General features: G+C 42.7%; 1 protein-coding gene across 7 annotated transcripts in view; it reads left to right on the forward strand.

The window, feature by feature from the left end:
* The window catches only part of EGFLAM (EGF like, fibronectin type III and laminin G domains), an 85,459-nt gene that overhangs the window by 13,927 nt on the left and 57,070 nt on the right, over positions 1-14,462 (forward strand). For 4 of the 7 annotated variants that reach the window (XM_080572871.1, XM_080572872.1, XM_080572874.1 and 1 more), the window contains exons 2-6: positions 4,454-4,566; positions 6,543-6,626; positions 8,363-8,389; positions 12,613-12,730; positions 13,345-13,480. In XM_080572871.1, coding sequence (XP_080428997.1) covers positions 4,454-4,566; positions 6,543-6,626; positions 8,363-8,389; positions 12,613-12,730; positions 13,345-13,480 — 478 coding nt within the window. The remainder of the gene's footprint in view (positions 1-4,453; positions 4,567-6,542; positions 6,627-8,362; positions 8,390-12,612; positions 12,731-13,344; positions 13,481-14,462) is intronic. The other 3 variants (XM_080572876.1, XM_080572873.1, XM_080572877.1) reach the window with 1 other exon arrangement.

Consider the following 14,462-nt stretch of genomic DNA (forward strand, 5'->3'; position numbering starts at 1 on the left):
CTTTGTATTATACAGCCATAAATGTTTAGATTAGCCTTCATGTCATTTTTAGTGTGCTTACTACTTGATGTTCAGTAAAATCTTACAAAATGCCTCAGGCACACATTTATCTCAAAATAATGTGTTAGTAAAGCAGCAAAACATATTGCAGCAGTTGTGATCAGCTGACAAAACGCTTTGATATAATGCTGCAGCATGGCTGTTTGGAAGCCCTGACATCTTCTGCATCTCTGTGGCATAAACATTGCTTGTGTCAGATCCTGCAGCCTCTTTGTCATGGTTACAAAGGCAACGTTCATCCAAAAATGGACATTCTTTGCTTTCTGCCGAGCTGTGTGAAATTCAGACTCTGGCAAGCAAGAAGCATCTCTGAATCCCCAGACGCCCATCAATAAGCTGCAAGGTCGGCAGTGGTGACCGCAGAAAGCTGTGAGGACAGCCAGGCAGCAGGAGATACTCATCTGTGCCTTGCCTGGGCTGGGTCTCCCTTTTCCTCTTGGCTCCTGGTTCACTCAGGAGGAAGCTGGGTACTGGGCAGGGTGATCCCACACACTCCCCAGGTATTGCTCAGCCACTGGCCATCAGCCGGGGCTGCTCCTGGAGGCACTGCCAGGCTCCAAAGGCACTGATGCCTGATTCCTCAGCATGAGGAGAGTTTTTTTAGGGAGAGTCAAGCAAAGAGGATGGAAGTATCAACCTCTCTGGCCCCTTGCTCTCATTTTCACTGGCATAAGTTAGGACTTTTCCTGCAGTGACAATCTACAGGCTGGTGTAAATGAGGTCAGTATTTGGCTCTCTGTGATGCTCTGATCATCTGCAAACTAGAGATAATAGTGTTTAGTAGGGCTGGGTGAATAATTCATGGTGCAGTTCTTTACCAACAGATGTTACCTCTCTGTGTTTGCAGATAGTCTGCAAATGGATTGCATTTTTTTTTCCAAATTTATTTGTTGTTCCAAATTATTCACCAAATACTTTCTGTAAATAATTTTATTGGCCTACAATGTGTTCAGAATATGAACCTGAAGCTGTTTTATATGAGTATTTGCCACTGATGGTTATAATCTGTTATTTCAGCAACTGTGCCTCCCAGCAAACTTGTCTGATCGAACCTCCCCAGAAAGTAATGTATTAGTTTTTGGCATCTCAGGAACAAGTTTAAAGGCCTGTGGGTTACTCAGCTGCATTGCCTGAAGCACTGGCTGGTTGTTTGTTTAGGACATGTTTTGCTCCTCCTCGTCCCTTCTTGGGGATCTGGGTGAAGGGAGGTGCTGACCTGTCCCTGGGAAGAGGCCGAAGGAGGCTGCAGCTCCCTGCTTACTGCCTGGGAAATGGGAAGTGCTGGGATGTGGTCTGGGAATGCCTCTGAAGGTTTGTGTTTGCGGAGTAAGGCTCTGCTAGCACAGGCTGCAATTCTCTGCAATGTTTGCATTAACGCTGCTTACACCGTCCTAGTGAATAACGACAATTCATGCAGTTAGAGCAGCAAGCATGTTTTCCCTCCTTAATGTACAAGTGCAGCATTGTTCTATTACATCCACAAGATGCTATGAGAGTGTGTTAGTTTTCAGGGTTTCTTCCAGGCTGAATTGACACGCAAGATCCTTGGCGTGTGTAGAAAATGCAAACCTGTAACATACAGCTGGTCATTCCTTTTTCTGAGGGTGTATCGTTTGTTAGTTTTCCTTTCCTGTATTGTTTCGAAAGAAAAATATATATTTTTTAAAGACAGTTCTTGATGAGGTGCCCGCTGGATGTGGTCCTTGTAGAGTCTTGCGCAGGACATGGTCACCCGGTGTCCTAGGGATTTATTTATTTATTTATTTATTTATTTATTTATTTATTTATTTATTTATTTATTTATTTTTAAGTAAGAATGGCTGAAGCTTCAGGTATAAAGAATAAAAGGGAAAAAATCTTGACCCTCTTAGACCTCGTTTATATTTATCCTTTCACGATTGCACGTAGCACTCTCTGGGAGTTCTTGCAGTGGGAAAGAGAAATAAATAGGTGAAAGGACCAGGAAAACAAGGGATTGATGTTAACTGAAAGGCGTAGACCCCACCTGTTTGTTGAAATTTTTGAAAGTGGTAAAACAAAAGGCTTTCTATCAGTGGGAAAATGCAAGATCACCTTGAAAAGGGACAGAATATCAGATCTGTTCTTGGTTTAATTTCTTAGGTATTGATGTTGATCGATACACTGCAGAGTTTGTAAGCTGCTAAGTTTTGTATTCAGCTTCAAATCAAATACGTTGGTGGAAGTGACAAGTGTAAATCTGATGTAGGCTTGCTTCACATCTAAAAATGACCTTTACAGTAGCTTGATTGCTCTTGATGTTTTGTCAGAACTAGTGGGGAAGAAAACGTTTTTCTTTGCCTTTAATTACAATTTTCATAGGTAAAAGAATGCAAAAACCTAAATATAATAAAAACATTGCCTAGAAAAAAAAATGAAGCTGCTCTTAAAACATTTTAATCAGTGCTCTGTTGCAGCTGTTTGTTATATGGGTTTGTTTTCAAGAGCATGAACGATGGCTGTTTGGAGAACTTATGCTGAAAACTTTGGCCTGTTATTTTCCCAAAATGCAAACACGGTCACACCCAGTACGATTCCCACTGCCCAAGAGCACTGGTGGGAGGTCGCTCCCTTGGATCATGAGATGTGTTGTATGGAGGCTTCCAAGCAAGTGGCTAAGTGCTTTCAGCCAGGAGAGTTGCAATTGCCACTGCTGCCTCTCTCCACGAGGGAGAGCTTCATGCTTGCCCCATGCCATGTTTGCAGCACCTTCATCATTTGTTCTGCCCGCAGAGGGCAGATACCAGCCCCATGCCTGCACAGCAGTTACAGGAGAGGCCCTGGGCACAGATTCCTCAGGTCTGTTGAGAAATGGAAGTTTCTTCTCAGAGCCTCTCTCACTTTGAGGGATGACCATTTTGTAACCAGCGTTATTTTACTAGAGAAAGTACACTTGCTTTTCTTTTTCTAAACCTAATGATATTCCTCAGTTAATTGATAAGGGTTTTTGGTAATACCATCAATGAAATATATGAAACATATTTGAAACTTATGGCACCATTCTGGGCACCACAGTACAAAAAGGACATTAAACTGTTGGAGAGTGTCCAGAGGAGGGCGACGAAGATGGTGAAGGGCCTAGAGGGGAAGACATATGAGGAGAGGCTGAGGTCACTGGGCCTGTTCAGCCTGGAGAAGAGGAGGCTGAGGGGAGACCTCATCGCAGTCTACAACTTCCTCATGAGGGGGAGTGGAGAGGCAGGTGACCTATTCTCTGTAATCACCAGTGACAGGACCTGCAGGAATGGTGTCAAGCTGAGGCAGGGGAAGTTTAGGCTGGACATCAGGAAGAGGTTCTTCACCGAGAGGGTGGTTGCACACTGGAACAGGCTCCCCAGGGAAGTAGTCACTGCACCAAGCCTGTCTGAATTTAAGAAGAGATTGGACTGTGCACTTAGTTACATGGTCTAAACTTTTGGGTAGACCTGTGTGGTGCCAGGAGTTGGACTTGATGATCCTTATGGATCCCTTCCAACTCGGGATATTCTATGAACATATTTGAAAACTGGGAACTCCCCGAGGAATGTCTCAGTCCCCTGCATAAGAAGGTGAAGGTCTTATTGCACCGGAGATTTGCTCCAGCTGTAGAGCAGACAAGGTCCTACACCTGCGCCTTTTGAGGACAATTGCTAACATGATACTAGAGATGTGGCACTCAGGGTTTTCTCATCTTCCCACCTTTTTTATTTGAAGCAGCCAAATTAGCCTCTGTGCTGAAAGGCCAGCCTGTACAACAGAAAGATAAGGAGGTGGTACTGTGAGGTCAACATAGCCACATAAAAGTGATGGCAAGACCAGAGGACCCATCACCATAGCCTGCAACCAGACTGGGGCCAGCAGGAACTAAGAGGTCCTTTGTGCTCTTTTGATTGGGTTAAACTTTGCTTCTTACTTAAGTGATTGCCATTTCCATCTATAGGTGTTGTGAAGGGATTGAGGCTTCAGAGGCTGGTGGTCATCAGGAGGCTTCTTGGTGGCTAGTAAAGGAGGCTTGCCATCCTGTGCCAAAGCAGCAAAGGGCAGAGGATTAGACATGGTTTGGTTTGGGTTTGTTTTTCCTCACACCAAGGCGTTTCTGTTGGATGTGGAGCTGTGGGGGTAAGGTGTCTATGAGGTGTCCTGATTTGATTAACAGCTCCTTACCACTGAGGAGCTGTTCCTCCTCTCCCATCTCTCCTGGCCTCCCTCCCACTGCTGCCTTGGGGCAGGGAGGAGGAGGAGAAGGTACATGCAGTGCAAATGCAAGTAGTGGTCCATGTCTCACAGTGTTTTAAAGAGGTCAGCACATCTGTCCTTCAAGTACTAGGTGCCATGTGAACAAAGGAGTGTTTTTCTGTCCCATGGCTTCTGAGATGCAATGTTTTCTTCTTTTTAGCAGATAGACTGGGGCCTCCTTTGGACATACTGCTGGATTCACTGAACTGCACAGCCTTCAGTGTGCAATGGAGGATGCCAAAGCAACACGCAAACACCATCACGGGATATACAGTAAGTGATCCCTCATGCTGTTAGCAGGGAACTGCAGTGCTCTGCCTGGCCTCAGGCCTGTGCACGAGCATGGCGAAGCAGGCAGGGAAGCCCATTCTCAGAAAATAATGCCGATGTTCAGAAAGTGTTCAGGGAACGGCAGAATTGAGCTGATGGAACTGTAACTTTAAGAAACAAGTGGTTTGTGTGTTAAAAGCAAGCTATAATGGGAACTGGGGTTGGATGCCAAAGGCTATCTTCTATAGAGGATATAGATTGCTTTTCTTCAGCGGTTTTCATGCAAGCATCTCGGTGTTCTCTGCAGCTGATAAAGCAGTGAAGTACAGCAGAGCAGGTCGATACTACGCTGTGCAAATGAAGGGAGGTGCATGGTGATTTCAGGGCAGCTTGGACTCTTTAATTCGTGCCTCCAGTCTGAGGATCTCTTTAGCAGGACTAACTATTCCAGACTGTGCCTCTTCACCTTCCTAGCCACACAGCAGGTACAGGGAAGGAGCATTCCTGTGATAAATTGGGGTATGGCCTCCACTGATTCCCTTCTATTGGGAATAACAGAGTGACTAGCCTAAATTGGGTACCATTTGAGTGTGCACACAGAAAAACAGCAAGCACGAATCTGCCATGCAGTTGTTGACAAACGGGTGTTTATTAGGTTTCCCTTCCATAGGTGTTCCATGGCAATGAAACTCATGCCCCAGATGGAAGTTAGACAGGACTTAGCACCAAAGATGTGGGATATCATCTAGAATGGGTTGTTTTCCCTCTTTACCAAAAACAAACAAGCAAAAACCAACCAACCAACCAAAAAGCTCCCCCCCACACAAAAAAAAACAAACAAACAAACAAACAAAAAAAAACAGAACCTAAACTCAGTTTTATTTAAAAGGTGTGAACAGAAAACTCCTGACTACCTTTAGCATTAATGTTCACTAAGAGACTGGAAGAGTGAGCAAATTCCCCAAAATTGGTATTTTTTGGTACACATCCCCCTTCATTCCATGGTCACGTAGATGACTAATACAGGCCAACTGCAGAGTTGCTTTTATTGTTATGGAAGTGCTTGTACACAGAAGCACTTGCTGCCACTCAGCCAGGCCCTAGATCTAGTTGGGTTCATTCTTCTGTATGAAAGCAGAGGAGCAGTAATACTCTGCATGTCACTGCGATGGTGAATAGAGGAATACAGGAATATTGCTAACAGTTTTGGTATCCACTCCAAGAGAGGGACATTGTCTGCAAATTCTACCAGTTTAAGTGATGTTTCTGTGAGTCATAATATTTTTCAAAGTAGTTACTCTGCTTTATAGTCACAAATTGTAAGTATTTTTCTCTGATCATTTAGTGGATCAAATATCCAAGCCTCAGCTTATTTTTAACTCTAACTCTTGAGCTCATGCATGGTATGATAATTAAAGCAATGACAAACCTAGCATTGATTGAGCTATACCCAAACCATCTTCACTTTATGTTAGCTTTTGGCCCTCTGGCATTTCAGTGTCTCTGTGCATAGGAAATCAAATTCTCCGTGGTTCATTAGTCTTCTGTATGCAGCAACAGACGTGAGGAGAGACATTTGCGATACAGCAATTTTGATAATGGCATAATAACATAATGTCTTCCTTATATGAAATAGAATGCCAAACTTGTGCAGACCAGTCCCTCAAATCTGCAGCTGACCGAGCTGATCACAGCCAAATCATGCACAATTCAAGTTGTCAGCTCAAGTCTGCCCTTAAAGCTGGCCTGTGTTTCACATCAGATGAGCATAAACACCACAAGATTGTGTCTTTTAGTCATGCTGACAATTTCTAACAAATATGAAGGAAATGTTAAAGGGTGTTAACTTTTCATGCATTTGAAAAGAGGATCACAGGCTTAAGTGCTGTCCCCAATGTGATAAAGTTGCACTTGTTTTTAAATCATTGTGAAGCATTGTAGTATTGCTTTAACTGGCTTGATTGTATCTTCTTCACAAGGTCTTCTACTCAGAGGTTGAAGGTGACAAAGCAGTTAAGCAGCTCTCACATGATGTTCCCCTGAGTCTGGATATGCTGAGCATGGTGAGTGTTTCTTTTCATCAGCAGTAAGAGCACCAGAAGTGGAGCTTGCAAGTGGGAAAATGCAGCTCTCTGGTTGCTGCTGGCTTGTGAATTACACCGAGATCTGCTCTGGGCATGGAGCAAAAAGGAAATCACAAAGCTTTTCAGTAATCCACGCAGAAAGCTGTGATACATTTTTGCTCCTCATTGTCTGACTAATTTATCATGTAAAACTTCGGGAAGTTGCTAGCATCTTACTAACACTGCCCTCTGGCATCTACTGAAAATTTTGTGAATGTCCATTTTTAGTGAACAGCCTCCACACATGGAAGGGGATTTGCACAGCTCTGCTGTTATGCACAGCAAGAAACCTAAATATCAGTGCATTGCGGTATCTGGCACAGTTGAGTGTATAAGTTAAAGAGGACAAATAGTTTAGTGGTTGTTTTATATGTCTGTGTCTGTGTCAGGCTGTGGCCTCCTGAAGTACAGAATTTAAAATTCAGTTGTGCTGTTTTAGCTGCAGTTGTGCAAGTCCACTTCCTAGAAGATTTTCTCAGCTTCTTTTTTTTTTTTTTTTGGTTCTTACAAGCACTAACTTCTCTCATTGCTTCCTATTTTTCCCCTTTCATTTAATTATGTTTTTCCTTTTATCTGTCCTTTACACTTTTACTTTGCTTGTTTCCCTCTCCCCTTCTCTCTCCTCCTTCCCTTTCTCTGTCCAGTCCCACCTTCCTTCTCCACTCATGTACAAATGCTGCCTGTCCTCTTCTGCTGCACTGCTTAGCAATTAATGCCAAGATGAAAGCAATGCCTCGATGCTTCTGGGTAGTTTTAACACTGTCTGCTTTTAAAGGGTGTTCTTGAAACACACAGGCATCTTGTCGGGGGGGAACCTGCTCTTTGAGTTCAGCAAGGCAGAATAAGTGATTTTCCAGCTTCTGCTTGGACAGAGGGTGAAGGAGTGTCTTGGGGTGGGTGCTGTGAGGCAGCACTTTCATATTGCGCTTTGCAAAGAGCAGAGTCTGCCCATAAGACAGTAACGCCTCCAGCACAGGAATCAAAAGCTGATGTGTGCACATAGAGCATGGCGGCTTCTGCGATCTTTATTTTGTGATCCTTCTTCACAATTTGATTTTTTTTTCTCCATTCTATTCTGCTCATCATCCTTCTTCTTTATTTTCTCACCTCTCTTTCCTTAGTCTTCCCTTCTGCTGCTTAGTGATGTGCATTCACTGGTACTTTCTGACCCATGCTGGGCACTGCTCAGAAGCCTTCTCTGTAGGAAGCATGGGTGAGAGGGATGTGATGATTTCCTGCAATTTTTGGTCACCCAGTTTTGGTTCTGACTCCTGTAGGTTTCTGAGATCATGGTGAATGAAAGCACCTCATTGCCATGATATGTTATTTCTTTATATATGCGTTATTTTCTCCCTTCTGGTCTTTACCTCTGTATTTCTTACTTGCTTTTTTCATCCCACCCCCCCCCAAAAAAATAAAAAAAATCTTGCTGGTAGTGCCAACGAAGATCAAACAGTACATTGTTGTTTCGTCTTAATCCTGACAACAGTAATTCTTTCTCACTGGGAGAACAGAGTCTGCATCCCTGTACTCACAGAGATTAATAACAGTCTCAAAGAATACAGTATGATGCAGCATTAGCCTTGTTTTTCTTCACTGACCCATTATTTATCTGTATTTACCATCACTTTTTAGTATGTTACTTCATTAACAAGACCTATTTCTCTTTTTGCCAGGGTCAGCTTGAAGGACAAGCAATTTTTGTAAGTATTGCTTCACATGAGGCTCAGTCACAGCTGTGATTTAAAATAAGGCTGAACTTCTCTGATCTGGGCTTTCCACAGATTCACACTCAAAAATGTCTCCCTATTGATCTCCAACTTTGATTCTACTTAGCACTTAGACACGATCTTTTGTAGTCAGAATGTCATAAATAGTGGCTAAAACTCAAAATCCAGAGGTAAAGAAAGGGGACACGTATAGGTTCAGCAGCTCCCTTTTTAGAGATGGGTAACCTTTTCTGCAGAAGTGTTTATGGATGGCTTGAGCAGAAAAAGCGAGCTGTATTCAGGTGGTGAAGACTTAGAGGGAACAGGGACAGATAGGAAGGCAGACACAAGGGGATGGGGGAGAGTAAAGCAGCATGGCAGTGGGAGATGAGACGGAGAGGAAGAAGTCTGAGCCAGTCCGGTGGGAGGAGATGAGGAGGAGCATGGGGAGAGGGCAGCAATGCCCAGCAGGAGGGAGTGGGTGACCAAAAGCTCTTGTAAAATAGGTCTGAAATGGGTTTGCAGCTGCAGAATTATTCACATTAATTATTTCCAGTCCTGTCCATTCTGATTCCTATGAGCAGTCATCAGATTGGGCTTATTGTGAGGGAGGAAGCAAAGAGGACTTGCTCGCCTTGGGGTAGGGTAAGGGAAGTGATTTTGGTGTTTAACTGAAATCTTTCATCAACAACCTCTTGCAGACTATTTTTTTTTTCCTGAGATACTTGAAAAGTGGAGAAATCCTGTGAATTTGGTGGATCCGGCACAGCTTTCACTGTCAGAACTAGGGGAGTTTTGGTCTGTAAGAGGCTGATGCCCAGATGAGACCTGAGGATGCACTTGAAACAGGACTGTCTGGTTCAATCCCAGCAGAGAAGAGTTTGGATTACGGCATTTTGGAGCTGAGGTTCCACGCTGGGCCCTTTTTTCTGCTTGATAAAAATAACACTTGTGAGAACATGTGGAGAAGTATGACTGACTGGAATTAATCAGCTCCCAGCTGTCATTAATCCTCAGGAAGTGGTGTTCTTGCTGAAATGCTTTCTGTTATATTCATACCAAACACAACAGAAATCTGCAATAGCTTTGTGGTTAAGTCTGCATAATTTGTGTTTCCATCACTAAGCCTCCTCTGCCTGTGTGGGTACGACCCTGCTGCTTTCTCAGAAGCTTCTCTGGAACCTGCGAGGCTGTCATAGCGAGGTGCCCTGTTCCTGCTCATGTGTATGCGCATGTGCCTGGGCGTTAGCAAAGTGGATAGCGTCTCGTATCTGTATTACATCATATTTTAATATAGTACACATACATGAGAGCAGCCTGGAGAAACACAGAAGCAGTACCATTTGCTAAGGCTCTTGTCCTACTTTGCAAATATTTGTGAAGTTCAGCACAAATATATATATATACAAAAAAAAAAAAAGGACAAGAAAAATTAGCAAAGTTAAAAAGTGGGAGGTTTTAGGTCTGGCACAAAGCTGTAGAAAACAACATGCTCCCTATCAGGTCACCAAACACAAAGATACAAAATGGAAAGTGACCGGCTGAGACCAGGGAACGAGTGGTTAAGGGGTCAAATGACATTACAAACAGCTCTGCTTCTACACCTGTGTTGTAATTCAGATGCTTTTATGTTTATGGTTGTGGGTTTTTATTGTTAATATTATTATTTTTATTAAAACACAACAAAATGGAAAATGGGTTCTCTGGAAAATATCTTGCAAACCAGGTTTCTGTGAGGCAGCTTACTGCACAGCCTCACAAAAAGTTTCAGCACAGCTGGAGGGAGCACAGGCTGTGCAAAAAGGCAGGGAGGGATACACAGTTCCTGCCTACACCTGATTCCTGTACTGCAGCAAAGATATCACATTGCTTCACCCCGTTCAAGAATGTGAGATCTGTAATGAGAATACCAGATGTCATTTTGCAGGGTTTTATAAAGGGTGTTGTGTAAGACAAGATATTGCAGTTTGTGCTAGTAAACCTTCAATATAGCACCTAAATTTCCATATCTGTGGTGATGCTGTCTCCCCAGGTATGACAAAACCTTGGTTTTAAGACCCTTTTCATAAATACAAGCAGAAGAAGAGACGAAAAGTGGACTCTCAGGCCTGTGGGCAGTGGGGTAACCGGGGATATATTTCTTCTCCAGAATCTCCTTTGATACTGCCCTGGTGTGATCTGGAAATACCCTGAGATTACCACAGGTCAGGGTAGCTTGATGATGTCCTAAACTTTTACCCATTCACTGATGTCTTGATTTTAGAAGCTTACAGGGTGCTTGATCTCAAAGATAGCCTCTATACATCAAACAGCTCTGTCCACGGAGAGGACATTGCTGGAAGAAAGAGGCAGGTAGACAGTTCAGCATGTGTTAGACAAGAGAGCAGTTTACTGAGGTTTTGAGGATAAACATGCTGAACTTAAATATCTCAATAGGACTTTAATTTTGATTGGCTTTGCAGTCAATGAGGTTCATTCTTTTTAGATTGTTGTGGTCTTGAGTTGAGAGGTAATAGTTAAGAGGCAAATACATCAATACCATACTATTTGCTGAGGCCAAGTTGATAGCCAAGTGTGAAAGCAATCAGACATGATGAAGGATTTTTCTTAGAAGAATTAGTGTAATAAAGAGGGATGCTTGCAGGAACAAATGCACACAATTTAAATACAGATGAACAGTATATGTGGCATGGCAGGTGGAGTGTCAGGAGCAAGATCATCAGTGTTGTCTACAGGAGAGGTGCTGGGTTTTCAGCAGCTGTCATTTCAGATCACGTTTTGAAAGATCTCAGTTACCTCAGCTATGAGACTGAAAGCAGATAAATATTTTGGTTTGAATGTTCTTGCTGCCTCTTTCTGGGCAGTTACTTTTTCAGCACTGTTATCATCTCTCTCAGATGAATCCAAATCATTGAAGCAGATAGAGAGTGAAGGATGGAAAAACAGAATAATGGTCAGGCAGTCCATGTTAATAGGAAATCAGTGACGGAGCTCCAAAACCATGGCTAGAGAAATGACAGATGGCAGGGTGTTGTTAAATGATGTTGTAGTAATGAAATATGTTCCCCAAAGAACAGAAAGGGAGAGTTTGTCCAAAAGACCGTCATAAGGACGTTTAGCAGATAATAAAATTTTAGGATTGTTTACTATTTTACTGCAACTGGAAATGTAGGTTTAAAGTCTGTTCCAGCTTGAAGAGAAAGGAGATCTCTGCATTTTCACATGCACTGTGAGTAATGTTTTTAATATCAAAGAATAAAAAACAACCAAATAAAATCTCTGTGCAACAATTTTCTATAAATGCATTTTTTCACACCATAGCAGTCCGTGGCATAGAACCTGGTATTTCTGTTTACTTGCATATGCTGTCAGAAATAATAAAACTAGGATTTCTATCTGTAGAGAGATTACAGGTAAAGAAGTCTGATTTTTTATACACACGTGCTCATGCTCCATTAAAGGCCAAATCTCAACATCTGAAGCTGATCCATGGTATGTCAAACAGTCACTAATGAAATTTATATATTTTTTGGTGACGTTTGCTATTTCTGGGAGATATGAGCAGGCTCCTCTAAAAAATATTCTGCAGAAAAAGCTCTTCATGTGGAGGTTAACATTGCCTTCCCTACAGTAGCTGGCTATGTGTTAATCTTCCCATGTTTATGGCAGAAAGACAAATAAAGGAAGTGGTTGCTTCAGGTCGAGGCTGGTAGCATGAAGAGGATTGCAGGCTAGGAATATCATGAGAGGTAATGGGATATGTCTCTGCTCTATGAGAAATTAAAGATCGTCAGATGACATGGCTGCAAGCTTCTTCATTTTCAGTAGCTCCTATGGTCTCTGCATTTAAAAGAAAAGAACAAAAAAACACCCGATTATGCTGATTACAAAGCCCAGCAACTGGCTCAAGGGAGGGAACAGTATGTGACTTCAACTCCATCAGCAAAAGCATGACAGAGAATGCAAACTCTCTTCAACCTTGTGAATTATGCAGAGAAATGGGTCCAGGTCAGCCCCATGGATTCTCCTGGGGAGCTGCAGCTTGCGAGGAAGCACGTGGTGGTGTTTGTGGTGGTTGTCTCCAAGCTGGGCTGGAAGGTGGAAAATCCTCCCAGAAGGCTGAATGGAAAATACCATGTCAGATCCCAGTGCTGCTCACAGTTGTGTGGAAGAGCTTTCACAATGTTTTTTGTCTTGTTTTCTCCTGGCTCTGGTAGGAAGTTGTTATTGGGAATTTGAAGCCTGGCACCCCACATCGCGTTAGCATTGGCGCCTATGGCTGGGCAGGGAAAGGACGGCCCAGCATGCCCAGAGATGTGACAACCTTATCGCAAGGTAAAGCCTCTCTACATAGCTTTCTATTGCAAAGCTGGCAGGTCAGGGTCAGTGCAGGCATTTCACAACACTGGCAGATAAATACAGACTGTGTTATAACCTCAATTTGCCCAAAGACATGGGTGAGCAGAGGGCAGGATATATCTGTGATAGCAGTGATCAGAAACATGTCCCCATCCCTGGAAGTATCGAAGAGATGTGTAGATGTGGCACTGAGGGACATGGTTTAGTGATGGGACTCAGTAGGTCAGGCTGACAGTTGGACTTGGTGATCTTGAAGGTCTTCTCCAACCTAGATGATCCTGTCATTATCAATATTTTAAAAGGACAGCAGCCATCTGATATTTGGGATGCCTTATGAATCTTATAAATTTCTGCTAGACCATTTGAGAAAACCTTTCTACCTAGCATGTATCACTTCTTTAACACAGCAGGACATGCACATATAAATCCCTGTCATGAGCAGAACTATTTTTCTACAGATGTGGGGTTTTAGAGGGACAACAGGGGAAGGAAGAAGCCTATAGATTTGATTCCTAAGTTTTTGAATGTTGGGTTTCTGTGTGTATTTGTCCATCCGCACCTGTAATGCTGTTTTGTTTCTTCTGGTATAGATAACTGCATGCCCCCTGCACCACCCTATCAGCCCCAGATCGTTGTCGTCTCTGATTCAGAAGTTGCATTATCCTGGAAGCCTGGGGCAAGCGAAGGAAGCTCACCCATCCAGTACTACGTAGTGGAGTATATCAGGCAAGTTTCCCAGTGGAGTCTGAACTTCAGTGTTGGTGTACTACATTTTTTTTTCTAAGCTGTGCTATCAAACTGGGTATAGCTTCTTCTCATTAGTTATTTACTTACAGTACACAGTACACCAGGTTTCACTCTCAATGTGTGTTGAATTACCATGACATTTTAAAGACAAAGAAAACTGATGTAAAATCACCAGTAAGTCCTGCCTTCTGATTGAAGAAAAAAACCACCTGATTTAACCTGTTCCCTCTAAAAAAAGCATGGATAAATAAAGTTCTAAGTTTCTTCTGTCATCAACCGCTGTTGAATTATGCTGTGAGAAAAGGGTCTATGGCAGAGCAGTCCCCCTGAGCAGATGTGCCCTTGGCTGCTATAGGGAAAAATCCAGGGAGTGCAAACTCAGTATGTTGGATGGTTTTAACTGACAAAAGCCTTTTGAGTCTTGAGCTTGCAGGACTCAGCCTTGTTTTATTCCAATGCTGATCAAGTGTCCATGAAGTACTGTCCTTTCTTTTGAACTATGGATGTTTTGTGTTGTTTGGGTTTGGTTTTGCTTTTATGTTGAACCCTTTAAATTTTGCAGTAATAGACCTAAATGGTGAAAAGTTGCCAGGCAAGTTGCTTTTATAAGATGTATATAAAGGGTCAGGAGCAGGTGATTGTATCTGGATGCTCAAAGACATATTTGTACCTGGCTGTTCACATACATGTAGAAGCTAATATTTGCATACAAAGCCATTTATTTTCATGTGCTTACCCCTCTGTTTACCCTTACTGTGAGTGCAAAATTCAGCTTTGGGAAGTTTAATCCTTTGGGTGAACACATCGTGACAGGTTTTAGGTGAGGTTCCTGGATAAGAAGAGAGAATTTCTTCTTTAACTACTCTAAGCTGTAAAGGTCAAAAAGTCACTCTTCAGAAAAACACATTCATTTTTAAAAAGATTAGTTGTTGTAAAAACAGACAGAAAGAACTATTGGTTT

This window comes from Anser brachyrhynchus (assembly GCF_964034855.1).
Source record: "Anser brachyrhynchus genome assembly, chromosome: Z".
Taxonomy (NCBI): Eukaryota; Metazoa; Chordata; class Aves; order Anseriformes; family Anatidae; genus Anser; species Anser brachyrhynchus.